The following is a 26,397-nucleotide window of genomic DNA, read 5'->3' as shown; positions in this document are numbered from 1 at the left end:
ATCTCCTTCTTTCCTAAAACAATTTATTTAAATAAAAGACAAGTTTATGAACCTCAAGAGAGTCTCACCTGAGCAGTCCATTTATTATCATCTTCAAAACCTAACTCAAAGATTAGTACAAGAGAAGAATATATATAAAAAAAATATCAAAAGATTATGATAATTCCAATTTATTAAAAATTTCAGTGCATACATGGGACATCAACTTGTGCAGATCCAAGTGTGAAGCGGTGAGCCATAAAACATAAAGACGGGCTCCAAGTAACCTTATCATTGCCCTGAGAAGGGTTCTAACTGGCTAAACACTCTAAGAGGAGAGAATCCCTTAACCTGCGAAAACTCTAAGGCAGGAAGGGAAGAGGTTGGCTCAAGAAACGTTCCATCGTCGCCAAAGCCCGACAAAGTGTTCCCAAAATCGATGGCGATCCTGAACCTCGAAAAGGATCCCCAGGAACGTGCGAAGAAACTTAAGAACCCGAACCCCAAACCCTATTGTTCGAATACTCACACTAGAGATCAAGGTATGAAGTTAAGGACATGGCAATGAACCGAGCCCTAACTCCCTGCCATTGGAATACATACAAACCAAGGTGAAAATGAGACTTAAAATACCATAACCCAGGGATCCAAAAGGATTAACAAAGATTAATACCCAAGCATGATCATGATCCAGTGATTGAGCCCTCTAAAACATAAACTAGACAAGAAACAGGGAGTCAAAATCCATAAGTAGCAGAACAAGTATGAGGTCGAAACGAGAAAATCGTAATAGTTCCGGGATTAAAATATGCAATACTGAGAATGAGATGCACGGCTGCTAAGATGTGCAGACAATTAAGAGAGTGCTAAAAGTTGACATCCCCATTCTAATTGGGAAATATGAAACCAGAACCCAAGACCTAAATGAAAACTTCGAAAACTAAATCCATTAACTGCAAGGTGTAAAGCAAAATGGGCATTGGAGGGAGTCCAAAACCATTCTATACCACCTCAACAGATGACTAAAAAAAAATAACAATCAGGCTCAATAATGAAATCAGATGCCGAAACAACCATCTTAATGGTAAAATCACTTGAAAAATCAAGTGACTCTAAAGCTAATACCCCACATGCACATAGATCACTCTGAAAGAAAACAAGATTGAACCCACCAAAAATTTATCAACCTTATACAGACACACCACTATATGGAATCATTTGCATTTCTCAAGGCATAGAATGAAGGACCTTAATAGGGTTCTAAACCTTCCCAATCACGAAGTTAAAGAGGAAAATCACAAACTACTTCTCGGATTGACACATTAGGTGATTAGATGAAAAGGACAAAAAAAAAGAAAGCAATATGCCACAAGTCTAACATTTGGACAGACATACTGCCTAAGAGAACCTAAGCCATACATCGAATTAACATCACAAGGCCTCTCAGAGTAAGGGGAGCAACTCAGATGAGTTCGATTGGACCTAAAATCAAAGATCTTCCCCCAATTGGGTCGATACCCAGCTTACTGCTCATCCATGTTATCAGGCTTAGCATTTGCATCATAACCTTCATACTTGCTTCACTAGTGCTACCTTAACAAGGGAAATCACAGACAACTGAATAAGGAATTCAATACAATGAGGATACAAGCTAATCTCATACCAACAAATGATGACAGGCCATTGCAAAAGTGAAATAATATTTTTAAACACAATCTCCTTGACCCTATAAAAGTGTTCTTAAAAACTTTGCAAAGGGCTTTTGAATGAAAATTGGCAGAAATCCACAACAACGTAGAAGTCATTGACACAATTTACTCTAATAAACCCAGACTACACCATGCTTGAATTGAAATGAAATGAAGGAAGTGACCTGAGCTTCGACCGAGATATGGTGCGGGAATGGTGCCGAGGGTTTGCAGGTAGAGGAGTCAGGCACCGGCGAGAAAGGGGCCGATGAATCTTGCCGGAAAATATGATGGATCCCCTTTACTCCCTCTGCAATTTTCTCTTTTACACCCCTCTCTATTTGGTTCTCTTTGATTTTGCTAGGGTTTCTTCAGCAGAATCAGCAAGAAATGCACAGAGAGGGAAGGGTCTGTGGGTGAGAAATGCTGGTGGAACGATGAAGAAAATGAAGAAGTGTCTGTTGGGATGGGTTGTATGCTGTTGGGCTGACAGAAGCCAAAGGTAGAAAAGGAGATGGGGAAAATGAGGTTGCTATGGAAGATCGAAAAATGGGTAAAACAGGGGAAATGGGTTTGGCCGGCTCGGCTGGTCGGAGGAGGCTTGGCCGGAATGTTGCCGGAGCTCGACGGAGCTTACCTTTGCAATTTCTCTCCTTCTCCCTCAGTTCTCCCTCTCTGCTCTGTTTCTCTCCGAAAAATGGAGGGTCTGATGGTTGCGATGAAGAGGCTATGGTGGTAGATTTTGGGTTTTTCTCGAAGTGGGTTTTGCTCGAAAATGGGTTTTGCTCGAAAATGGGTTTTGGGTAGATAAAGGGGTGGTGGTCTGTGGTGGATGGTGGCCGGTGGTTGGAGATGGGTTTTGATGGGTTTGGGTTTGGGTTTTTGATGGGAAGATGGCGGCCGGTGGTGGTGGATCCAGTGGTGGCTGGATGGTCGGATTCCGGGCCAGATTTCGGAGAAGATAAAGAAATGGGGGTGGCTGATGGTGGCTGATTTGCAGGTTTGGTGGAGCTGATGGTGGTTTGCAGATGGGGTTTTGATTTGGGTGATGGTGGCTGGTGGTGGTGGTTGATGGTCGAGTGATGAGGGAAATGGGAATGGGGGTTGCAGATGGGGGAGATGATGATGGCGGTTGGTGGTGGAGTAAAGGAGAAGGTCAAAAAAATGGCCGGAGCTCCGGCAGGAATGAAGTCGGAGGTGGGGAGGAAGAAGAAGAAGAAAAGATTGCCGGCCAAAGATGATCGTCGGTGATGGCCTCTCCTCTCCCTCTATATATTCTCCCAAAAATGAAGAGGGAGCTCCCTGCAACTCTCTCTCTCTCTCGTTCTCTTCTCCCTTGCGGCTGTGGGAAGAAAAAAAAAATCCCTCCTCCATAAAAACCCTAACTCGATGGGCTTTTTAGAAGAAAAATGTGATATTTTCTACCCCCCATTTCTTCCCTAGACAGCCATTTGCAAGTGCATTTACAATAACTTTTATACTAGTAGAGGGGGGCCAAGTAAGAAATGGGGGCAAGAAACTTCTCTTCTCTCTCTCTTAATCTAAACCCTTTGATTTGATCTAATGGCCATAAAAGATTGCTTGTAGAGGAAGCAATAGAAATTTCCAAGAATGCCCTCTTGTACGGGAAATGACATATTTCACCTCCGCCCTTCTAAACTTGCACCGCAACACTATCGAGGCTTGCCCACTAGGCGAATCAGCTCAGATCTTGACGGAATTTCACAGGGACCTTGATGGGACCCTAAGCCAGCCCAGGTGCAATTTGGGGTTTTAATACACTGATTTGAAGGGGTTAAGCACAGAACAAGGAGGTGCAGGGCACGGTCAAAATGGGGTGTCTACAGGCGGGCATTGATTCAAGCGGCAAACGTACTTCTCAACGGAGTCGGGCCCGGCGTAGCCCTTGTCAGTTATACAATCCTACAGAAGCAATACAAGCAAAGTGATTCGTGACCAACACACATTCAAAGCTTCCTAAAAAATTATAAAATGAAAGTTTGGGAATGAAAAACGATTTATTCTTACGTAGAGGTAGGTGCTGATGGAAACACAGGCTCTTTCTCCAGGTTTTCTATTCTGTTCATCCCGGACGTTCAGATACTCGCCGTATACGTTCATAAGCTACGTAAGATAACATATAGATATTAGAGACGAATATCACTACTGAAAGAAGTCAGTATTAGAAAAAATAACCAAAACACTTACCGGAGAAGTTAACCACGCTACGGGGTCGTTAAGAATAACCAAGTCTTCCGCACACATGTACTCGTTGTTGATCTGTATGACTCGGTGGCTGCAAAACTTCGAATTGTTTAGCATTTACAAAGGGTAGATAACTATATTACAGAAGAGCTTCAATCCAATTTACCTTTTCGGAAGTGCAAGAAGCGGTCCGAGCAACCGATGGTTTTGCGGCTCTGTCACCGTCTGTTTATTGTTCGTCTTCTTACGCCCAATACCTCTAAACGGCGAACTAGTGTATTTAGAGGCTTTCTTCCTTCTTAAACCCAGCTTCACTACTCTCTCAATACTCCAAACTTTCCGACCCATAGGTTTTACTGGAGTGTCGTGGATGGAAATTACTACCGGCTCTATTCCCTTTCGTCGGTCTTGGCTTCCAAACATGACCAACTGCTGGTCGTCCCCTCCATCCGGACCTTCACCTTCAACCACCTCCGGTGTATCCTGGCTGGGAATGATGACCAACTGTCGGTCATCCCCTCCTTTCATCACCTCCCCCACTCCTTCATCTCCATCCTGGCCTTCGGCCTCCTGCTCCCCTTCAGCCTCCTGGTCCCCTTCAGCCAGCTTCCTCTTCAACTCAGCTACTTCATCTTCCAACTCAGCCACTTGATCTTCAAGTTGTCTTAACCTCCCCACTATGAAATTTAATTCAGCCCTGCTTATAGGCTTCTCTTCTCCATCCACTTTATTCTTTTCCTTATCAGTTTCTTTTTTTGTCCATCTTCTTCTCTTAACAGCTACGTTGCTCTGCAAAACATAAATGTGAAGTTAATAACATATGAAATATATAGTTATTGAAAATGAACTATAAAGACCGTACCAGTAGACTCAGGGACGCTATCGTTTCTTCCTCTGAAATGTGAATGTCTTGGAGACGATCATTGTCTCCAACACCTTTTCTCTTATAAACCTACGAAGATTAAAGAAAATTTAGATAACTTGAATACAATGACCCTATGTAAGCAAGAGAGTGATGTTCCTTACCACTGATATCGGAGTAGAACGTTTTCCGATCAACACATTCTCGACATCTAAGACATCATCTTCTACGACGGACTGCCGCTGTCCCTCTTCTCGAGGAAGAAGAGGATCGTCGAGATTGTCTACATCATCTGCTACGATGGATAAGAGACTCTCTTCTTCAGGAATAGGTAGTAAGCACTTCACAACCTGAAATCGAATAGTTCATTTCGGTTAGAATAAGTGAGACCTAGAGGAGTACAGAAGCTTTATGTCTCACCTCATTCTTCTTTAGCTTCCTATCACGGATCAGGGTAATGAGGGTTGTCTGCTCCTTCATCCGTGTATCGATCCTCGAGGTCCACTTCAATAGGCGTGGACGCGCATCTGGAACTGAAGGTTCCCACAGGGTAGTATGCTCGAATAGCCACACCTGGAATGAAGACGTACGATGATTAGAGAACAAAAATTTAACTTACATATCACTTATATGGTACATACTATATGTACTCTTTACCTGTAGCAGAATAGCACAACCGTTGATATATCCCATCCCCTTCTTCGAATATGAATCCAATGACTCTATGAGGAAGTCATAGACAGGGTATGCCCAACCAATTCTTCTGATGGTCTCTGCTTCTAAGTAGGGGAAAATGCAGGATTTCGTCTTGTGATCCGTGGCGTCGGCATGTGCAAAAAGCACAGAGCAGCAGAGGAGTAGCAAGACATGTCTGACTGTCGCCTGGATCGATAAAATCTCGTCCGACATGGACTCTGCCCTAATAACCTTCGCAATCTCAGCGAATCTTGCCGTTGGACTGCCGAACCTCCAACCTTCGACCTCTTCCGTCGAATGCCAGTCTATCCTTATTCTATCCCCTTTAAGGCTTAGACCTAATGCTAATGCTACATCCTTAACCTCAAAGGGGACTACGATGCCGCCTACTCTAAATGCCCTGGACTTGGGTATCCAGGATCGAACGAGGGTGGTCAAAATTGCCTTGTGCAATTTTACACCTTCTAGGTTAAGCAAGCCTCCAAATGGGCTTCTACTTAGGATATCAGTATGTACATTCCTCAACTGCAGGGACTGGAAGAAGTCGTAAAACTTGGAGGGGCAGCATCTTGACGTAACATAAGACGGCTGGAAAATAAAGCATTATTAGATATATAGCACATTACCAGAAATACAACACTTAAAAGAATAACAGGAGGCATTACCATGATTTCACGAGATGATTACTATATGCAAAAGATGAATATGAATCCAAATAATCAGATGTGGACCTGTTCAAACACAATGTGAGGAAACAAATTAACAAATATCCATTTAATTTCTTAGAAGCCTATTAGGGTGTTGAGCAAATCTCTAAGGAGAATTAAACCCCTAATTTATCTATTAAACCACTGTTAACATGAAAAATTAGGGGTTTAAACACCTGATTGCTCGCAAACTCAAACCCAATATACCACTGAAATGTCTATTCTATTTTTTAATAGCCTAGTAGGGTGCTGACCAAATCACTACGGAGAATAAACCCCTAATTTATCAATTAAATCACTGTTAACATAAAAAAGTAAGGGTTTAAACAACTGATTTGTAACAAATTCAGCCCCTATAGAGCAATGACATGTCCATTCATTTTATTACAAGCCTATTAGGGTGTTGAGCAAATCACTATGGAGAATAAACGCGTCATTTCTCAATTAAACCACTAATTTCTCCTAAATTAGGTTTTTAAACCACCAATAGTTAGTTCAAACACCTTATTTATCAATTAAACGACTGATTTCTCACAAATTAGGTGTTTCAACAAATAATTTCTCAGAAATTAGGAGTTTAAACCACCGATTTCTCAGAAATTAGGTGTTTAAACCACTGCTTTCTAACAAATTAGGGGATTATAACCATCAATAGTTACTTCAAATCCCTCATTTATCAATTAAATCACTGAGATTGGTTTAAACCACTGATTTTTCATAACCCTAACTGAGAAAACGACTAAATCACTGACTTATCAAAACCCTAAATGACAAAACCACATAGAGACTGAAAGGGAGAGAGTGACAGTGAGAGAAATGGGTTACCAACCTGTGAGATTTGCCGCTGAGATTTCCCGCTGAGATTTCCCGCTGAGATTTGCCGCTCAGATTTACCTAGAGAGAGATACAGAGAGGCCGAGAGATAGAGAGAGAGAGAGAGAGAGAGAGAGAGAGAGAGAGAGAGATGGAGAGACTTGCCGGAATTTCTCCGCCGACGCTCGTATTTGCAGCGAGAGAGAGAGAGAGAGAGAGAGAGAGAGAGAGAGAGAGAGAGTAAACAGTGGAAAGTAAAAAGTAAAAAAAAAATCAAGAGAGTAAAAACAGAGGGAGAGAAATAGAGTAAAGTTAAAACCGTGTTTTTTAACTAAGGGTATTTCCGTCCCATGGTCATCCAAACCAGTCAACATCACTTCTGTTTGGTGATTTAGAAAACAGCCCTTTTGAAATGTCATTCTCAGTAGAAACCGCTTCTATTTGGTCATTTTCCCTTTTTTAAATTATAATTTGATTGTGACACATCAAGACTCAAGAGGCAAGACTTACGTATACAAAACTCCTCTTTCTCAAGCTTCGTGGGTAACGGCACTGAATAAGCGTAGAAAACAACGGAATGCAAAATCTGCTACTCTCAGTCATCCTCAATATTGGATTCGCCAGAAAAAATGGAGGAGGCAACCGGCGAGGATAATATGCCGTGGGGTTCAACCAATAGTCTATTAAAAAAAACAGGTTTTTTGGGTTCACCACATAGGAAACTGAAATTTCGGTACAAATTCCGACCGAAATTTCGGACCGAAATAATAAACCGTTTCGGTGTTTAGTGATTTCGGTGTCGGTCTGCACCGAAATCTGAAATTTTGAATTTCAGTCGAAATTTAAAACCATGCTCCACACGCACACAAATAAACCGTTGGTGGAATGGTGGGCCCATCTTTGAACAATGTAGGCCCCGCCCATACCACACCATAGGATAATCCAAACCGTCCATTTGAGAGTGAGAGTGCTAAATACTACTGAATTAAGGAGTGTGCAACAACCCTGCCTCACAAGAAATGAAAGAATGGAGGCACCGAGAATTTTCAGTAACTAGAGGAGAGTAAACATGAACAAAACAGATAAGGTGTTCTGCAATCTCATCACTATCATGGTATCAGAGTCGACGTAAAACCCATAGAGGCTTTTTAGATTCATCAGCACCTAAGGCTCAAAAGCTTGGAGTTTCATGCAATTGTCCCATTCCTTATCAGAACCTATAGTTTCATGAGCTTGTAATTTCTCATGTGATTGTTTCATTGTGTTATGCATAGATTAGTCGTTCTTTGTAGAATGTGTATGTAGAGGAGCCCATTGCTTTCTCACTTGTTTCATTGTGTTATGCATAGATTAGTTGTTCTGGTGCATGAAGTTAGGTGGTTTCATCGATACCCAATTTTAAATGCAGTAAGGATTGCAATATCTATTCAATAATTGAAAACCAATTTGACTCCTCTCAACTCTCAAGTTCTCTCAATTTGAAGTGGCATCAGATTAATATCTATCTTATGGTTTATGCTAGCAAGAGTTGATAAGTTATTCCTTTCCATTTGTGGGTTTTCCCAATAGTTCACATCACAGTTTTGAACCAGTTGCAACGGTGAACCCTGTGGGTCGTCCTAATCAGCTACTGTATTTTTTCATGTTTTTATGCTTTTCGTCACATTTTCAACTTAAATCCTTTAAATAAATATACGGTACCTGCTCTTGATCACGTTGACAATTCAAAAAATTTCTATCATTCATGTAAGTCTAGTCTGTAGAGCAACATATTAACACGTGTCGAACAAAATCTTTTGGCATGATGAAGGCCGGATGTTACCATTGCTGCTTTATGCTTTGCAATTCATCATTACCTTTTTTCCAAAAATAAAAATTAATAACAAAAATTCAATATAAACATCTGTGGTCGATTTACAGTGCAATATGCAACCCTCAGTAAAAAGAATGTTCATATGAAAAATAGAACAATTTCTTTTCTGGAATCTATACTCTCATGACATATTTGCTTCAATCAACAACATCACCGGATATAATCATCAGTACCTTTTTCCCAAGCTCTTGGCCTTATCCTAGAGATAAGATTGTCAAGATATTTCCTTTGATTGCAAGCTTACAAATTACAGAAAGTATATATATAGGTCTCTAAGACAAAGTTTGGATAAATAAAGCTAAGATATGTGATTATGTGCCACACAAGAAAGATCGATAGAAACTTGATAATTTAGCCATCAAGAAAACCAGTATATATAAGTCTATAATACAAAGTTTGACTAAATAAAGCTACAATACGTGTTTAAGTGTCACCCTGGAAAGGTTGATAGAAACTTGATAATTTAGCCATCAAGAAACTCTCTTGTATGGAGATTCTTCTGTACATTGCATCGGGATTGAAAAACAATGAGATTTTCACTTCACCTGCCCATACAGAAGACTAATTCACTCTGGTTCAGAGTCACTACTCTCACTTTCAGCAGGTTTAAAATCTGGGAGGTCAGACTTTGTGGAGAACCTGAGCCATCTCCGTTTTTCAATGTATTTCAGACACGGTTGCAAAACAAGCCCGATCAACACGGCAGCGAGACTTATTCCCATGACCTTGAGAGAAGCAAGATATAAAACCACAACAATCAAAGCAGTGGGAGGAATGCACAGTAAAACAGCACCAACAGTTCCCACAGGTATCTTATAAGGTCGCACGGCTCTAGGGTACTTCATTCTCAACCTTATAAATGCCACAAATTCTAAGATCATCCCAAAACAGTATAGGAAATTCTCGGCGGCAACAATCTCTTGAAAACTCAGCCAAGACAGCAAAACCACACCTGAGGCGGAGAACAAAATCCCCACAAGAGGAGTTCCGTAACGAGACCTTCTGCTAAAGAATTCGGGAAGCATTCCACGTTCCGCCATTCCGAGTAGTTGGAAAGAGTCACTGCTCATTTCAGCCACAAACAGACCCATATTTGACATTGCTGCAGCCCCTTGCACCCACCATCTCAACCAAGTCCCCGCGATCATTTTTGCAACATCTGAAAAGTACCCATCAGTCCACATTTCTCTATCGAGCTTAGTAGCTCCAGTACCAATCAAAAGTGGGAAGAAATACCCGGAAACAACCAAAATCAGAGCATAAAAGAGTGCTTTGGGTAGAGTCTTCTTGGGCTCATGCACCTCCCCCACCAAAGTACTAATTGAGTCCCAATAGTTCAAATTCCAAAACAGTGTGTTCAAGTACAGTCCCCAATCCACATTGTGAATATTCACCACAAACCATCGTGAAGGTTTAAGTTTCGGTATGGAAACGAATCCCATAACTACGAAAGGGAGGAGAGAAAAGACACCGAGAAGAACGGCAACCCATCCGACTATAGTTAAACCCCTAAAGTTCATGTAAGTGAGAGCGACCGTCAATATTAAGATGGCAATAATCCTAGGCCAACCTCCCTCTAGAGCTGGAATTGCTGATTTTAGATAGTCTAGAAACAAAACTGGGTACAGAGCATTATCAATAACACCACTCAGCCATTTCATCCAACCCTGCTGAAAACCCCAATATGAACCCAAAGCAGACGAGACCCAAATGACATAGCCTCCATCCTCTGGGAACATTGTGCCCATCTCTGCAGTTATTAAGGCCTCTGGAATACTCCATATAAAGGGGAAGACTAGAAAGCCCATTAGAGCTAGAAAGGGCCCAGCTGCATTTACAGTATCCTCAACGCCAAAAGGACCGCCTGATACCTCATAGAATATCAGAAAAATTAGGGGTAAAACTGAAACTTTTCTGAAATTCTCCATTCTAGGTGTTCCTCCTTCAAGCCCTTCATAATGTAAACCATTGTTCTCTCCCATCTGAACAGAAGATTGCCCTTCTGATATTTTCCTCACTTTCTGCATTCATTATCACATTCAGAACAAAATAAACATGGGTTTTTTCTTTATTTGTAAAATAAGACCAAGAGCACAAAACTCAAACGCCGAATCAAAATATTTCCTCCATCTCTGCGTACCAAATCATTCATCAATAGAAAAAAGTTGGGGGTTTTCACTTCAAATTGCAATGTAAGAGAAACCCAATACAAGTGCAGATTTCTTCCTTAAATACTGCATTTACATTACGGATTAAAAATTTGTTTTTTTATAGATTGCAGAGAAAAGAAAAAACAAATTAAAACAGGGTTTTTTCTTAATTTGTAATACAAAATAACCATGGGCTTTTTCTTAATTTGTAAAATAATACCAAGAGCACAAAACTCAAAACTGAATCAAAATATTTCCTTCATCTCCGTGTGCCAAATTAAAATATCAATAGATGAAATTTTGCTCTTTCATTGTAAATTGAAATGTGAGAGAAACCCAATACAAGCGCAGATTTCTTACTCAGAATCTGCCTTATTTACATTACGGCTTAAAGATGTGTTTTTTATAGAATGCATAGAAAATAAAATTAGTGTGATTTTTATTGGTTCTTAATTCCTAAATTTAAGCATAGAAAATAATAAATCATAAAATAGAAAACAAGATCTAAATTTTCATCTGGGTCAACCACTTATCCTACAAAAACAATAGATTTGATTTTCCCTACTGTAGCCAGAGTACATAATAATACCTTATCCAGATTTCATCATTATAAAAAACAAAATAAAATAAAGAGTAACGAGAAAAATCAAAGAACTGGAATACAAAACTGACTAACCATTCAAACAAATAAATACTGAATCATTTTTCCCATCAATCAATAGGAGACCCAAAGAAGGAATCTGATAAAATCTTAAAACCCTATCCCTTCCGAAGAACAAGACTTACGTCGTTAAAGGGCAAAACATTAAATAAGGCCAATCTACGCAGGATGCGTAAAAGCTTAATGTACGCATACCTTTTTAAGCTTCTGCTATTTCTTAAAAATCCCAAAAAACAAATAGGAGGAAAGTACTCTTTTCTGGTTTAGAATTCCGAGAAAGAATAGGTGAGATAAAGCCTCGGTGCGCAGGTTAAGACCCTTGAGTGCCGGTGGGCGCAAGTTAGCATCCCAGGGAGTCGTTTGTAAGAAGGTCAGTAGTATAGAACATCTGTTCTGGGGAGGCTATCTAAATTGCGAATGATTGAGTGGTGGAAAAAAAATGGCACGTGGTTATTGGTGCGTATGTTAAGCTCGATAGCATGATGCGTATTATAGCCTCAATTATATCCATTGGATGAATTTCCTCACCTGGGTCTCCTGCGATCCATCGGATTCATGGCCCGGAGAAGAGCGGTTGACAGGTGGTGCTTGTATGGTTGCGTCTTCGGATCCTTTACCGGATTTATCGGACTGTTCTTGGGCCGCGGGTTGCATCTCTTTCTATCTCTTTATTATCTCTCTCGAGAAGAGAGAGACAGAGATGCTTTATGCACTTGGGAATCGGTGCCTAGTGTCTGCACTCTGCAAAAAAGGGGTGGAAAGATTAAAAAAGGGGGCTGCTATTTTGGGAAGCAAGAATGGCGAGTGGTGTCCACACTTCTTCTTCGAACTGAAGGAGATGTTATGATATTCAAATCGTGGTAGAAAAGAACCCTAAATAAAGTTGAATGGGAAGAGACGGCAACCCTGCAGCTTTCCTAGTAGGATTAATGTGCTTTATTTAAATAATACATATGATTTGGAAGCTGATATTTTTTAGGGTGAACTTGGGTCGGGTTGGCTCAACTCAAACCCGATGGGCTCAATCCGATTTTGGCTCGGGTTGGATTGGCATTTCCTTACGTTGGGAAAAGTCAACCGGATTTGATTCTGGGTTGGGTTAGGTCGAGGCCTTGCAAACCTAACCTCCATCCTCTTATTTTTATCTTGATTTTCTTTCGGTTATTGTATTTTTTTATTTGGCCCAATGTGAACCCGAACTAACCCGACCCAATTTCGAGGTAGATGGGTTGGGTTAGGGTTGAGAGATATAGAGGCGGGTTGGATTAGGGTTGACCTCCTCAGCCCGAGGCTCAGGTTGGGCTGGATTAAGGTTGAGGGAATGCTATCACTCCCCATTTTTTACATAGGGCCTGTTTGGTTGCGGGTGGGTCATTCGATTTATTGGGACTCAAAGAACCTAATAGAGTGGTGGTAGGAGGTGTCATTACCACCATATATAGAGAGAGGTCATCATTCACACGAGGCAAAATTTCACCCTTTTTTTGTGATATTGGGCTAGGATATTATAAGGGACAATTGACACATAAGTAAATATGCCATGGTTAACCAGAGACATCCTTGCGGTATTGGCAACCAAACAAGGAGTTTTGGTGATTTGGTACTCAAATGCCAACCAAAACTCCTAAGCCATCCAAGCTTTTGTGCAACCACATTCGCCGATGCTTCAATACAGATGAGTGGGGCAATAAACCATAATTCCTAGTGACTAATTGAGATATATTTTACAAAGGATTAATGTATAAAACTTTGTGGCTATGTGTAGGTACACCTGCATCCAAATGCATAATGGGACCCACATAATTGGACGATCTAAATCATTCAATTATTGGATCCCCCAGCAGATAAGTTGTGCTCGGAAAATCTTTTCTACAGGATGATCTTCGTATGGACAAGATTTTTGGTCCATGGTCTTTCTACAGTGGCCCCAACTAGTTTGGGACAAAGGCTTTGTTGAGTTGAGTTGAGAGTTGGTCTTTCTACAGCGGGGAGGGTGAATCGGTAAATGAATGGTTTAGATCATCCTATTATGTTGGCCGGATGCACTTGTTGGCTATACGTCGCAAACGGGAGGATGGAAAAACTCCACTAGTGAGAGTGGAGGGGTGAGTCGTTTGGGAAATCTACATCTCTTGGCACTTCCACTTTATTATAAACACTTTCGGTTTGGTTGTTGGTACTTTTCACTTTCTGTTGGTTGTTGATAATTTTATTCTACTGTGACAACCTATAATATAAAATTTTAAATAAAGAGAGGAGTTTCATTGATACACAAAATTGTGAATATTAATTTCCATTTCCCTTTTGATATTTTCTTAATTTTACAGATCGACTAGCAAGATCATCTTGTCTTGATAAACGAATACCATACTGATCTAATGGATATAAGTGCGATGTGATATGAACCATTGATCTGATGGGCCATCAAATGAGGACCCAATGCTTCTAAGTTTTATGCCAACCGAGTTCTCATTCACAAGATAAGGCATTAAAAAATGATTGTCTGAAACGGTGAAATACCCAATATTTAGGGGTGCAACTCGGATCGAGTTGGGGAGAAAACATTCCCTCAGCCCTAACTTGACCCAACCCAAGCTTCAGTTTGAGGATGGTCAACCCTAACCCAACCTTCCTCTAAATCTCTCAACCGAAGCCCAACCCATATACCCTAGTTTTTTCCAAGTCGGGTCATGTTGAATCGGGTTGAGTTCGGGTTCACCTCAGACCACAGAAAAATACAGGGAAAAAAATATAACCCTAAGAAAATCATGATAAAATTTGAGGACGGAGGTCATGTTTGGGTTGGGTTGGCTCGGCTTGCCAAGGCCTTCACCTAAAATTAAATTAGATTTGCTTTCCCAACCCATATTGAGGAAATTCCAACCCAACCTGAGCCAAAATCAGCTTGAGACCCACCCCAAGTTGCACCCCTATCAATATTGGGCATTCATGTAGGAAGACAATGACATGATATTAAGGATTTAAAGTTGTGATGGCCAACAATATTCATGGACGTATTCATCCTAAGTTTGTCAAAGTGTTAGTTTACAGGGAAGAATGTTTTTTTCCTAAAACAAGAGGAATGTTAAACGAAAGGGCACCCTTGTAAAAACCCAGCCGGACGTGCTATTGGATCCACATCACCCTGTTGGTGGGTCCAGCCCATGTAGGCCCCACACCCAACCAAGAATTCTATTAAAATAGGATTTCCAAGTTTCCTATTGCTAAAAGGAAACGGGCAGATTTGTTTCCGATTTGGAAAAGGGAAAGTTGCGAGTTGGTGGGGTGTGTGTGAGAGAGAACGAAAAAAAGGAAAAAGAAAAGAAAGAGAGAAAAGGAAAAAGGGAAGAGAAGAAAAAGAAAACTAGGGTTTTCTTGGTGGCTCTTTTGGGGGTTTTGATTGGGAGCGAAACCAAGGTTTTGGATGGGATCAAAACCAAGGTTTTTGAGTGTTCTTCTTGGAGATTTTCACCGCGCCATTAGATCTTCTAATTGCTCGGAAACTTTGTGAGGATTTGGGTTTCTTCGACTTGAAGATCGAAGTGGGTATTTTTTGGTGAGAAAGTGAGTTTTGTTATTCGCAACAAGATAACCCTTTTATCTCTCTTGTTTCTTGTATTGGCTCAAATTTTGGGTGAAAACTTGAGAGAAAGACGTTGTATTACTTATTTTGATTAGTGGATATTTCGTCGGATTTACCCCGTGGTTTTTCCTTCTTCGTTGGTGGGTTTTCCACGTAAATCTTTTGTGTTCTCTTTGTGGTGATTGTTCTCTTGATTATTTGGTTATTTAATCCGCACATATATTTGCTTCGTAATTTTTTGTGGGTTTTCTTCGGCGAAAAACCCAACACACCCTACATCATTAGACCATTCCCTTAATTCTGCATTTTCAGTGCAATTATAAATGCAATTGAGTGACATAGATCCAACTAGGCGCCCTTGTAGCTGGATTTTTGTTAGGGCACCCTTCAATTTAGCATTCCTCCTCAAAACAATGTTCATCCTGAAGCTTTTCTATAAAACATTGAAGATAGATTAGGAAGATGATCTTGTCTTGATAAACCAAAAAACGACCATGACTTACATATCATCCTCAAGATTGAGGCAAGCAAATATCAACGGCTTAAAAGGCATCTTGAGTAATTTTTCCCAGTCTAGAATCATCGTAGCAAAGTGGGACCCAGCGCAATAGGCGGGAAACCATATTCATCAGAACCGTTGATTTGTGGCCTTCTTTATATTTATATATGTCTCTGTTGGGCTCTAACTCGACAAGAGCAGAGCCCTCTGTAAGTTTTCTTTCCTTCATTTTTTTTTCTTTATACAACAGCATTTCCACATGGATGTATGTTATATACTTATTGTTATTGTTCATTTTCCAAATTCTATCAGCCATTGAATCTTATTAATGAAACACACTCAATGGACATGCAGAATCATTGATGTGTGTGTGGGGGTGTTATTCTTGGTGTTTCCTTTGATTTTTTTATGATTTTGTTTTTCTATGATTTTAGCATATTGTTTTTCTATGATTTCAGCACAGGGTTTATGTTCTTCGGGATTGATTTGGGTTTTACTACGGTTTCAACATATGGTTTTCTATCCTCTATTTTAGGGTACTTGTGGTTTTCTCATGAGGTTTGTAATTTTTTTGCTTCGGCTATAAAGGTTCTCTTTTTCAACACATTATTCCTGAAGTATTAGTATAAAATATAGAAAAGAAAGGCATGAGTGTGTATTACATAGTACACGTGGAAAAGAAGAGGTTTTCTGTGAGTCACTACGCTAGAAAGTATCTAAAGGTGTTTGTTTGACAAGGAAATATTTAAATAAGTGGAATCCTTGTTATATAGCTGTATCTACATTGTTTTGCCAAACATATTGAATTAAAACAGTCAAGGTAATGAGAAAATTCTGTTTGGTTAAAAGAATGATATGAATAGAAACACTTGCCAAATTCAACTTCAACTGCGTTTCTACCAGACTCTTCTGATCTGAGAAGATACTCTAATAACCCACCTAGTGTTGGTTATTTCCTTTTGTGTACTCTAATAGCTCACAACAAGCTGATTTATTAAGTGGGGTTTTTTTCTTGGTTTTTAATGTTGCAAAATGATCAATAGATGGGTTCTCAAGGCTGGTTTTTCTAGTTGCCACTTACGAAGAAATTCCCTATAAGGGTATGACAAGAATTTGTGAAACAACCAATTACTCCAAAAGCTTGAGCTGCTATGTGACCCTTCTTTTTTGGGTTGGCCGTACACGTGGCACATGTGGCCCCTCTTTTGGGTTGGCCATACACGTGGCACATGTGACCCCTCTTTTGGGTTGGCCGTTCATGCAGGTTTTTAATATCAAGGAGTTGTTGGGTTTTGAACCCAGGACCTCCCGTGAGGCAATAGCTCTGATACCACGTGAAACACCAGTTACTCCAAAAGCTTAAGCTGCTAGAGTTGGTGTTATTTAATCATTTATACTTCAACAGAATCAAATGCCGCTATATTCATCTCTTATTGATTGTTATTTCTGTACAGTAAATCAGGATTCCATTGTTTATTCATAGTGATTACGTAAGATTCAAAGATAAGTTACTTTTTGAAAGGCATTTGTCTTAGGTGATGTGGATTGCTTATTTTGTTTTAGATCAAGTGCCTCAGGGGCCTATAGTACTGCAGCATTATAAGTTGGGAAGCGTATTTGTAAGCTATGTTTTGTTTCTCTCTTATGTGTTGTGATGCTCTTGTGTCTTGCTGGCAATCATTGTAATAAAGGATGATGTAATTTATAGGATTTATAGACAATCTTAGCAGGGTAAATGCCATCAAAGTATCATTTGGTACCAAAGCATGAGATGTGTGGACCATATATCCCGCCAGGACAACTGGAAAATGCTAGCCACTAGAGAGTTGGGATTTACAGGGTTTAACGTCCAGGACTGAAGATTATTTTGTCATAACTAAGTATTATTTTTTATGATTTTGGTTCATCTAGAGTTGATTTTAAGAATTCATGATATTATGTTGTTTTAGAAACTCTGAAGTTTTTCGTTGCTTGATACTGTCACGTCTCTTCCTTTGGCTTAAAGCATCGTAGCCGGAAACTCCTTGGCCGGGTGGGAAACTCGTTTCTCCTAAAACTCATTTTGGAAACGTTTCCGAAACGTGGTGAAAAAAACAGGGGAAACATTTCTGAATTGTTTCTGAAACACATGCCAAACACGTGGAAAATATATAAGAAACTTATGTGAAACATGTAAGAAACATATGGAAAACTCATAGAAAACGTATTGAAACGTGTGGCAAACATGTGTGAAACTTACGAAAATCGTTTTAGAGAAGAAACACACCAAAAATTTGTGGAATAGATATTAAAAAGGAAAACAAATTAAACAACACATATATTGTAATAAAAAATAAGGCAGAAATAAAAATAAAATAGGACTTGCGACACTGGTTGCTTCTCATAAGCTTCTTGTTACTTTTTTCCTTTTTACTTTACATATCTAAATCTCTTATCAATATTTTTCGGAAAAAAAATTGTAATAAAAAATATAAAAAAGATAAAAAATAAACTTGAAATTAATAAATTTTAAATATACAAAACCATATATTTTGTGTTTTCCTTGTCTTTCGATTGTTTTAATTGATGCTTCAGTCGTTTCTGAAACGTTTCCCAATGCGTTTCTCATACGATTTTCTATCTATGATTTGGACTACACTTCGAATTTATTGTCGACACACGTGTCGTGTCGTGTCATGACACCCGTGTCCTCTCGTGTCGACACTCCTTTAGACTAGACCTGGCAAACGGGTGGGGTCTACCCGCGGGTCATGCGGGTGCGGGTCACGCGGGTTGCGGGTCAAAATGACCCGCATTCCTGCGGGTTAGCAACCAGGTGACCCGTGCCCAGTGCGGGTGGGTCGGGTCGACCCGCGGGTTACCCGCATGTTTTTCCAAAACAGAGTTTTTATTGGGCGGTGATAAAGTCACCCCCTTCTATGTATGAATTCACCCCCTAATTTTCAAAATGGATGGTACAACCTACACCATAGGATGATCCAAGCCGTCCATTTGATGGGCTACAACGTAAATAGATCGTGCCCCAAAAATCATTGCCATAGGACGATCTGAATCGTTCGATCTATAGAAGTTTCCATATTGTCAGTTCGTCTTTAGATCGGAGGGTTAGAATCATCCTATGCTAATGATTTTTTGGGCAAAACCTATTTACATTATGGCCCATCAAATGAGCGGTTTGGATCCCTATGGTGTGGGCTGTACCTTCCAATCCTCCATTTTGAAAAATAGGGAGTGTATTCATGCATAGTAAATTAGTAATGTCCATGAGCTGCTAGAAGTAGGGAGTCTTCAAAAAGTTAGAAGGGCTGATTTCTAGACACAAGTGCACTATTCCAGCTCAAAAAGTGAGATGCTCTTAGCCCTTGATCTCATTTTCTATTTAAAAATAAAAAGTGTTAAAAAAATCCAAAAAATCGCGGGTGCCCACGGGTTGACCCGACCCGACCCGTGTTTTTGTGGGTTGGGTCACCCGCGGATCGGTTTTGGCGGGTCACTAAAACCCTGACCCGTGCTTGGGTCGACCCGCGGGCACGGGTCGCGTTTGCCAGGTCTACTTTAGACACTTTTAGGTGTATTGCTAGAAGTGTTAGCAACTTTATATGTGTATGTATATGAGTGTGACACTATTTATGGGTTTCCATGTCAGGGACCTCGGATCCGTGTCGAAACTTGGTCGAAACTTGGCACACGAATCTCTGTCCACAAATCATGAGTATATGTACTTTTTTTTTTTTTTTTGAATAGTAACAAAATTCATTAAAAGAAGACTGAGAAGGTCTCCCTTCAGAACAAAGACACACATACAAACCAATAGAGGCTATTACACCCCACCCAATAGAGTATATGTACTTTCTATTTTAGCCGTGTCCCCGTTTCAAAATTTTGGAAGTTTGCCGTGTCCATGTCGAAACGCGACACTCGTGTCCGTATCCACAAATCATAATTTTCTATCGTTTTTCTGTTTTTTGTTCCCCCCCCCCTCGGTTTCCGTTTCACGTTTCGCTTCTTGAATTTGTTTCCCGTCCCGGTAACTATGGTTTCAAGTTATGAAGAATTTGTGCTTTCTTAGTCTTGGTGGTTAAGGTAAACTCTGAAGTTTAAACATGCAATATGGTTCTAATCATAAAGCATGCTGAGTGCATTGTCATAAAGCATGTTGAGTGCATTGCATTTCCAATCCCCTGTTGTTCATTTGAAAACTACCTCGTCTTTGTAATAATTCTGAGCTCTCTGTTATACTCACAAGTGACAAAATTCAGTCTTTTATACCTGACGTAATGCAGCAGTGAGATAACAATCAAACTATGAGCTTATTATGAAGCTTCTAACGAATCAATGTCTCCAACGTTCCAATTCTAAGTGAGTATCTCCTCATGCGCAGGAAGGTCTCAATCCAGCGAGTTATCAGCTAAGGTTAAGCTGCTACATAAGAGCCTCTTAGTCCCTCAAGAGAGTAAGAGCTTGAATACTTTGCAAACATCAACAAACATGAGTACTATGAAGTTTTGCCGTGAATGGTATGCATCTTTCATCTTCATCATCATGCATATTTAGATACATGGATACATTCACTCATACACCATCTTATGGTTCCAGCAACAACATTCTCTATCCGAAAGAAGACAAGGAACAAAAAGTCCTCCTCTATGCCTGTCGCAATTGCGATCATCAGGTCTTCTTACTTTCAGTTAATTTATTTTATCCCTCAAATACTTGTTTCTTAAATGATATACTCTTTAGGCATTGCTACTAAAGAGCTAACTGAATTTGTTCATACAAAAGTTTGGGGGCATAAAGATTTTGGGTTTTTCCATTTTTGAATTTTCAGTGGTCGTTTAGGTGTTCGATTCGGTGCTCTTGTAGAGAAATTACATTAGTTAATTAACATGATGGATGGCCAAAGTCTTAAGGATTACAGCTCCAGGATCTTCCCCTTTAAGTGGCTAGATGATACCTATGGTACACCCAAAAATAAGAGGCTTTTAAGCCCAGGCCAAATGAGGAGCATTTCAGCATCCTATTTCTTTTAGCAGTACATCGTCTTATTCCTTTATGTGCAACGTCTTATTTCTGTAAGCAGTTTGTTTTATTAGTTGGAGAACTTTATTATTATTTGGAATTATCATTAGGTTGATAGTTTGAATTGAATAGGAGTCTACTTTGAAAGGCCGTGAAACATCCTTTAGAAAGGCTTGCAAGGCATTATCCTAGACGACAGAAAATATTGAAAGAAAAAAGCTCCTGTTTCGGAGTATTCTGATTTTCTTTTGAAAGATGTGATTCCTTTACATATTGATGGGGATACTCCATCAAGACCCCTTTCTAGAACAGCGCGACACTTTTCTTGTTGGGTCGAGACTCTGCGTTTATTTATTATCTTTGTATTTTCTCTATTCCATTCGATTGTGCTAAATTTAAAACTAATTTTCTGCTATTCTGGTAAGATCTTCTTGTTTTTTGCTAGCCACCCTACATCACAACATTTATAATTTGTTTGGTTGGTCCTATATTACCTCATTTTGTGCTGCTAAACCTCGAGTACCTATTGCAGATGGATCATTTTTTTTATGTGTGGAAAAGTGAGGGGAGAAACAAGATTGTTAGTGGAACGAAGAATAAATGTTGTTATAAATTGACTATTTAACTATGAATATTCTTTCATAAAATTTCTGATTTGGTCTTCACTTCAAGCCCCTCCTGTAAGGGGTTATGACATACGGCTATTGCATCTTATGGGTTTACTTCCAACTCACCTTAAAAATGATGTAAGGCTGCAAATGCAATAACACGTGTAAGCTTATTTTACATACCATTGCGGTGTTGCTCCTTTTCTTGGAGCATTAACTTCCTATTCCTACTAGTGGATAGTTAATACTGTACCGTCCTTGGGTTAAAGTTCTTGCACCATACTAAATGACTGGTCCAGTGGGTTTTCCAACTAGCCCAGATCGGGGCATTTAAACAGAAATTAATAAAAGGGATATTGAAAGAAGGTCAGCATAGTGAATGAAAATCAAATTGGCACGACAATGAACCATCTTGTATTGGTGAGAAGGTTTGAATGGATTATCCTCATCTGTGCGTTTGTAATTGATGCGTTCAAATTTTTTCCATGTTTGCATTACTCTGTTGCTAATTTTGCAGGATTAATACCACATGCCATCTATATATTTATGATGCTACTTACACGTGGTTTAGTGGGGAAAGCTGCATACATGAACATGATTGGGGTATTCTAGGACTTAAATTGGTTTTAATATGGCTTGGAAAAAACATCCCCAGATTTGGTCTTCCATTAACCCTTAGTACTTTAAATGAAATTCTCTGATTGGAGTCCAATAGGTAATCGCAATTCTACGCTGTGAATGTCATATGCCCATTGACGAGTGTTTGGATGGTATGATTTTTTGGATTGCAGATTCAGTGACACAATACATATCGGTCATCCAAAAAATGATATTATCCTATAGTGTGATGTGATGAGTGCATCTAATTTTTGGATCTTCTGTACCGGGGAGTACGCGCGCGCGCACGCACCCACACACACACATATACAAGTGCTAGCTGGTATGTACCATGGTGATATGATCATCATTATATCAGGAGCTTCCCTGAGTCTTTTCTTGGTCAGATCAGTCAACTTTCCTCTCTCTCGTTGATAACCCTCATATGTCTCATTCTTTTAGACCAACATGATCAAACTTAAGCGTGCACATATCAACAAATTTGTTTGCTCTCAACTACATGCACCATCACACTTTTTTTTTTCTTCAATGCAAAATAGTTTCATGTAAATTCGCCAAGGATATGGACCACCAAAATGTTCAATTAAAAAACATCAATGGCAAACATACTGCAACTAAATTACTAACAATATTTTACTGTTTCCGCGATTGCAGTGGATCCTTACCACATATTAGCCATTATTTGTTTGATCTTTCATTGGATAGATTTGCTTATTATTTTTTGGGGCATCTTATGGTGTCCTATTTTTTCCTACCAAAGTAAAAAAAAAATCCATGTAATGAGATGCCAATATAAAAGTTAATCTTATGTTCAAAATCCATGTAATGAGAAGTAGTGTCGCCGAATTGGAATTTTAAGCTAGTCAACATATAGCGTTCATCAAAGTTTATGACATGGGCCTTGTATTTTTTAATACAGGAAGTTGCTGACAATAACTGTGTCTATAGAAATGAGATACATCACTCTGTTGGAGAGCACACTCAAGTCTTACAAGATGTAGCTTCTGATCCGACTCTTCCTCGTACTAAAACGGTCCGATGTGCTCAATGCAATCATGGGGAAGCTGTATTTTTCCAGGTCAGTTCTACTTACCTCTCTTCTACTGCCTTTGGTTTGGGTGTGGATAGTGTAAGCAAACCATGTCCAATTATGAATCGTGGAGAGACGTAAAAATTGATAAGAGAAACCACGCATGAACAAAGCACGTGCAATCCTCTAATTGATCATAGCAATAATGTTCCTAATCTTCTTAATGAAGTTGGAGAGCTGCCAAGGATCGAAAGAACCACCACTCATCCAAGAAATCACATTGGAGGACTTGCCTTCCACTAGCAAGCAATCACATTGAGGCCTTCTACTTTTATAGATCAACCGTACCTTTTTTAATCACTCATCTCATGCAAAAAGAATTTTTTTAATAAATTAGCCTTCCTCAACTAGACATCATAATATATAATGTTTTAGGCCAAATACATTTTCTATTTATAATTAAAAGAAAAGAAGTAATGATAATAGGTACTCTTGGTACATGAAAGTGTGCTCTATCAACAAGTGGCCGTATGATACATAAGAATAATATTTTGAAATATTGAGCATAGCGGTATTGAGTGATACAAATTACCATGCTTTAAGCCTCCCTAAGCATAAAAACCTAGTCTCCACATGTCTGTCACATTGGTTTGCTTATTATGGGTCCTCAAGACCAGCTCTAAGGAAAATGGGCTTGGACAAGGGCAACCTTGGGTTCTTGGTTGATGATGTATATTGACCTCCCAACACCATGGATTTGTAAGTTCCTTTATCCGTGGCTCCAAATCTGTGCCACGAATGCGTCTACAGTTATTTGCTTGTAGTTTCCTGTAAAAGGTATTTTTTAACCTTGTGCTGTGAAGATGCGCAAGTTGCACACACCTATTAGGAACTTAGGTAGACAATGATATGACCTTGGAAAGGGAGAGAGTGAGTGAGAATCTGGAACGGGATTTAATGCTAGAATTTGACATGTATGCCAGGCATGTCTACACGAAGGCACATGGTTCATATGGGACCATGCTTGTTCCTTGCTTTCTCATGCTACCATCTGATTTGGTTTCATTTCCATCTTCCCTACTTATTTGTTTCCTATTTTTCCTGCTTTGATCTTCCTTCCCTAGCGGACTTGCCCACATTCTTTTATTAGCATTTATACCAACAGGGTTTCACCAATTTCATCTGCAGAAAATCTTATACTGGGATGCTTAGTGAAAACAAATCAAATAATTTCATTAATACCTTAGGCCATAGTTGCTTGAATCTTCCACTTGGGTGCCACGTCCAGTTCGTGATCTTGTTCCTCCTAGATCTTCATGTTATAAAATAGCTTATTTTCTATCTGTTGCCACTCCTACATTCTTCAACTTCTCTAAACTACCCCTGGACATTAACTCAAAAGGCACGACTATGATATATATACCATGTCAATAGTAAAACAAAAACGCAAACGAATTCTTTTGTGCATGTAGCTGCTTGGAACTTAATAAGTGTCCTTTTTTATTTCTGGCATTATGTTTCTTCCTGTAGCAAGTTCTCCATTGGTGTTGATCGTCGATATACAATACCGGCCAGTATTGAAGTTATATGCATTCATGGAAATGTAGCTGTTAACTCTTTTTCATGGATTTATTTGCCCATTGAGTTCCTTTTCTGTTACAATGTCAGTTTCATTTGAGGATGTCGCCATTGTATAGCTAATATATCATATTTTGGTGAGAATATGCAGGCGACTTCGAGGGGAGAGGAAGGGATGACTCTGTTCTTTGTTTGCTGCAATCCTAATTGTGGCCATAGATGGAGAGATTGATTCAACAGAGATTCTGGCTTTTGAGAAGATGATATTGGGTTGTTTAAGCCGCTATTATTCACAATCAAGAACAGTTTAGGAACAATAGGAAGCTTTCCATACAGTTCTCTCATCCTATATATATCTGCAAAAAATATATTAAGTTGTTAGGGAATTTGTTATGTTGATGGGGAGCTCTTGTTTTCCCATTAATTAAATGAATTGTCATTTGGTAGTGCCCAGGTCATATTTGATTTTTGCTGTTTGCAGGGTTCTTGTGGATCTCCTATTTGAGTATGCCTGCAAAAGGGTAATGAAATATTCGCCCCATTTTCCACCCCCTTGATAGTGTAAAAAGAGAAGTCACCAGAGGGAGTGGCCCAGGGTAGAAAATGGGGCGAATGTAGCATTTTTTGATGATATAAAAGGTATAAGCAGGGTAAGAGCTCTGGATGGTCCACATAAAGCTCCTTGGTAAGAAAATAGTAGTCGTCTCGTCCAGTCAATGGTTGAAATGAAATTGTTTAATTGCCCTTGGTTTAGGAACAACAAAATTTTGGGCCCCATAAAAAATTCTACTGGTTAGATCAGTGGTCATGCGTAAACTAAACCTTACCATATAATTCATCCATACCAACTTTCAGAAATACATCTGAAGTGTCTGATAAATAATAATTGGAGGGATTGACTGTAGATTGATATTGTCAATTGAAGAGTGAAGAAAGGAAAATTGGTATCAACACCCAACATTCGAGACTTTCAAAATTCAGATTGGGGTTTTGAAGAATTTACTGGGGTATGTTTGCCTTGGATGAATTTTTCTCCCTAGAATATTAGCTTGCTCAATGGTCAGGGTGTGTGAGATACCGACAGTATGAACTATGAAATGTCTGAAAAACAAGGAAACAAAAAACTTCACCGAAACTATGATTGTTTTTTTCTTCTTCTTATTTTTAGCTCGCTTCTCAGCCTCTGCTCATTCATGCCCTCTCAAGTCTTTCCTTCGCACTAGGCTGTCAATGGACCCAGACCGTCTGATGGGCATCCGAATCTGAACTTAAACGGATAGGATATGGACACATTACCCGGATCCATTGACACATTTCGGGACCCTATCATAGGATCCGAAATGATTACCGCTTGGATCCAGACAACCAACAGAAGCCCGTGTGACAGACCTAAATCTAATTTTATTATACAATTTTACTAAATACCCTCTAATTTTTTATAATTAAGTTCTATTGTAGGGATCTTTTAGTAAATGTATGCCACATGCATTTTTTTTTCAAACGATTCTGTTTATTTTTTCATTCATCTCTATCAGGTTGCGAGTCACCCTCTTCTCTGGCCATTTTCAATTCGGGTTGATTTTTCTTAACCTTAACCCAACCTGATTTGCGAAAAGCTTAACCCGACCCAATCCAAATTCGGGTTGAACCCGACCCGAGTTGCACCTGTAACCTCTATAGATCTGAGGGCTAGGATCATTCTATGTAAATGATTTTTTGGGGCACAACCTATTTACGTTGTGTTCGGATTTGGATCATCCTATGATGTTGTCCGTACAGTACTTTTTGATAAACTTGCTAATTGTGCAGTAATAATATGGGGAATGCT

General features: G+C 39.5%; 3 protein-coding genes across 8 annotated transcripts; 1 reads left to right on the top strand and 2 right to left on the bottom strand.

Moving 5' to 3' along the window:
* Positions 1–3,623: 3,623 nt before the first annotated feature.
* Positions 3,624–5,088, bottom strand: LOC143887237 (uncharacterized). The gene is made up of 4 exons (XM_077391351.1): positions 4,735–5,088; positions 4,039–4,661; positions 3,876–3,963; positions 3,624–3,791 (listed from the first exon to the last, which is right to left on the bottom strand). The coding sequence occupies exons 2-4, from the start codon at positions 4,398–4,400 to the stop codon at positions 3,645–3,647; spliced, it is 597 nt and encodes a 198-aa protein (XP_077247466.1). The 5' UTR covers positions 4,401–4,661; positions 4,735–5,088; the 3' UTR covers positions 3,624–3,644.
* A 4,069-nt stretch (positions 5,089–9,157) lies between these two features.
* On the bottom strand, positions 9,158–12,557 carry LOC143879505 (putative polyamine transporter At1g31830). 2 transcript variants are annotated; one of them, XM_077381933.1, is made up of 2 exons: positions 12,163–12,557; positions 9,158–10,844 (listed from the first exon to the last, which is right to left on the bottom strand). In XM_077381933.1, the coding sequence occupies exons 1-2, from the start codon at positions 12,286–12,288 to the stop codon at positions 9,390–9,392; spliced, it is 1,581 nt and encodes a 526-aa protein (XP_077238048.1). In that variant the 5' UTR covers positions 12,289–12,557; the 3' UTR covers positions 9,158–9,389. The 2 variants fall into 2 exon arrangements, with proteins under 2 accessions (XP_077238048.1, XP_077238056.1); XM_077381941.1 differs by lacking the exon at positions 12,163–12,557 and adding an exon at positions 11,830–12,136.
* Positions 12,558–14,852: 2,295 nt separating this feature from the next.
* LOC143879479 (DNA-directed RNA polymerases II, IV and V subunit 9B) lies at positions 14,853–25,027 on the top strand. 5 transcript variants are annotated; one of them, XM_077381913.1, is made up of 5 exons: positions 14,853–15,190; positions 20,102–20,233; positions 20,313–20,403; positions 22,881–23,039; positions 24,721–25,027. In XM_077381913.1, exons 2-5 carry the CDS (start codon positions 20,205–20,207, stop codon positions 24,799–24,801), a joined length of 360 nt encoding a protein of 119 aa, XP_077238028.1. In that variant the 5' UTR covers positions 14,853–15,190; positions 20,102–20,204; the 3' UTR covers positions 24,802–25,027. The 5 variants fall into 5 exon arrangements, with proteins under 5 accessions (XP_077238028.1, XP_077238010.1, XP_077238018.1 ...); XM_077381895.1 differs by having other exon boundaries at positions 20,098–20,233; XM_077381903.1 differs by having other exon boundaries at positions 14,853–15,198.
* Positions 25,028–26,397: the final 1,370 nt, after the last annotated feature.

The sequence above is a fragment of the Tasmannia lanceolata genome, unplaced genomic scaffold (genome assembly GCF_043159265.1).
Source record: "Tasmannia lanceolata isolate RefF3 unplaced genomic scaffold, GAP_Taslan_0.1 ptg000002l, whole genome shotgun sequence".
NCBI classification, from domain to species: Eukaryota; Viridiplantae; Streptophyta; class Magnoliopsida; order Canellales; family Winteraceae; genus Tasmannia; species Tasmannia lanceolata.
The sequence above is the reverse complement of the archived record's forward strand: the minus strand, read 5'-3'. Positions and strand labels throughout refer to the sequence as shown.

What these genes read in the sequence shown, in the direction of transcription:
- LOC143887237 (XM_077391351.1), bottom strand. Translation starts at nt 4,400, where the DNA reads ATGAAAGGAGGGGATGACCGACAGTTGGTCATCATTCCCAGCCAGGAT. An exon ending in CTTCTTGCACTTCCGAAAAG is followed by an intron (nt 3,964 to 4,038) that starts GTAAATTGGATT and finishes GAAGTTTTGCAG; the next exon opens with CCACCGAGTCATACAGATCA. An exon ending in TAGCGTGGTTAACTTCTCCG is followed by an intron (nt 3,792 to 3,875) that starts GTAAGTGTTTTG and finishes TATCTTACGTAG; the next exon opens with CTTATGAACGTATACGGCGA.
- LOC143879505 (XM_077381933.1), bottom strand. Translation starts at nt 12,288, where the DNA reads ATGCAACCCGCGGCCCAAGAACAGTCCGATAAATCCGGTAAAGGATCC. An exon ending in ATGGATCGCAGGAGACCCAG is followed by an intron (nt 10,845 to 12,162) that starts GTGAGGAAATTC and finishes TAATGAATGCAG; the next exon opens with AAAGTGAGGAAAATATCAGA.
- LOC143879479 (XM_077381913.1), top strand. Translation starts at nt 20,205, where the DNA reads ATGAGTACTATGAAGTTTTGCCGTGAATG. An exon ending in ATCAGGTCTTCTTACTTTCA is followed by an intron (nt 20,404 to 22,880) that starts GTTAATTTATTT and finishes TTTTTAATACAG; the next exon opens with GAAGTTGCTGACAATAACTG. An exon ending in GGGAAGCTGTATTTTTCCAG is followed by an intron (nt 23,040 to 24,720) that starts GTCAGTTCTACT and finishes GAGAATATGCAG; the next exon opens with GCGACTTCGAGGGGAGAGGA.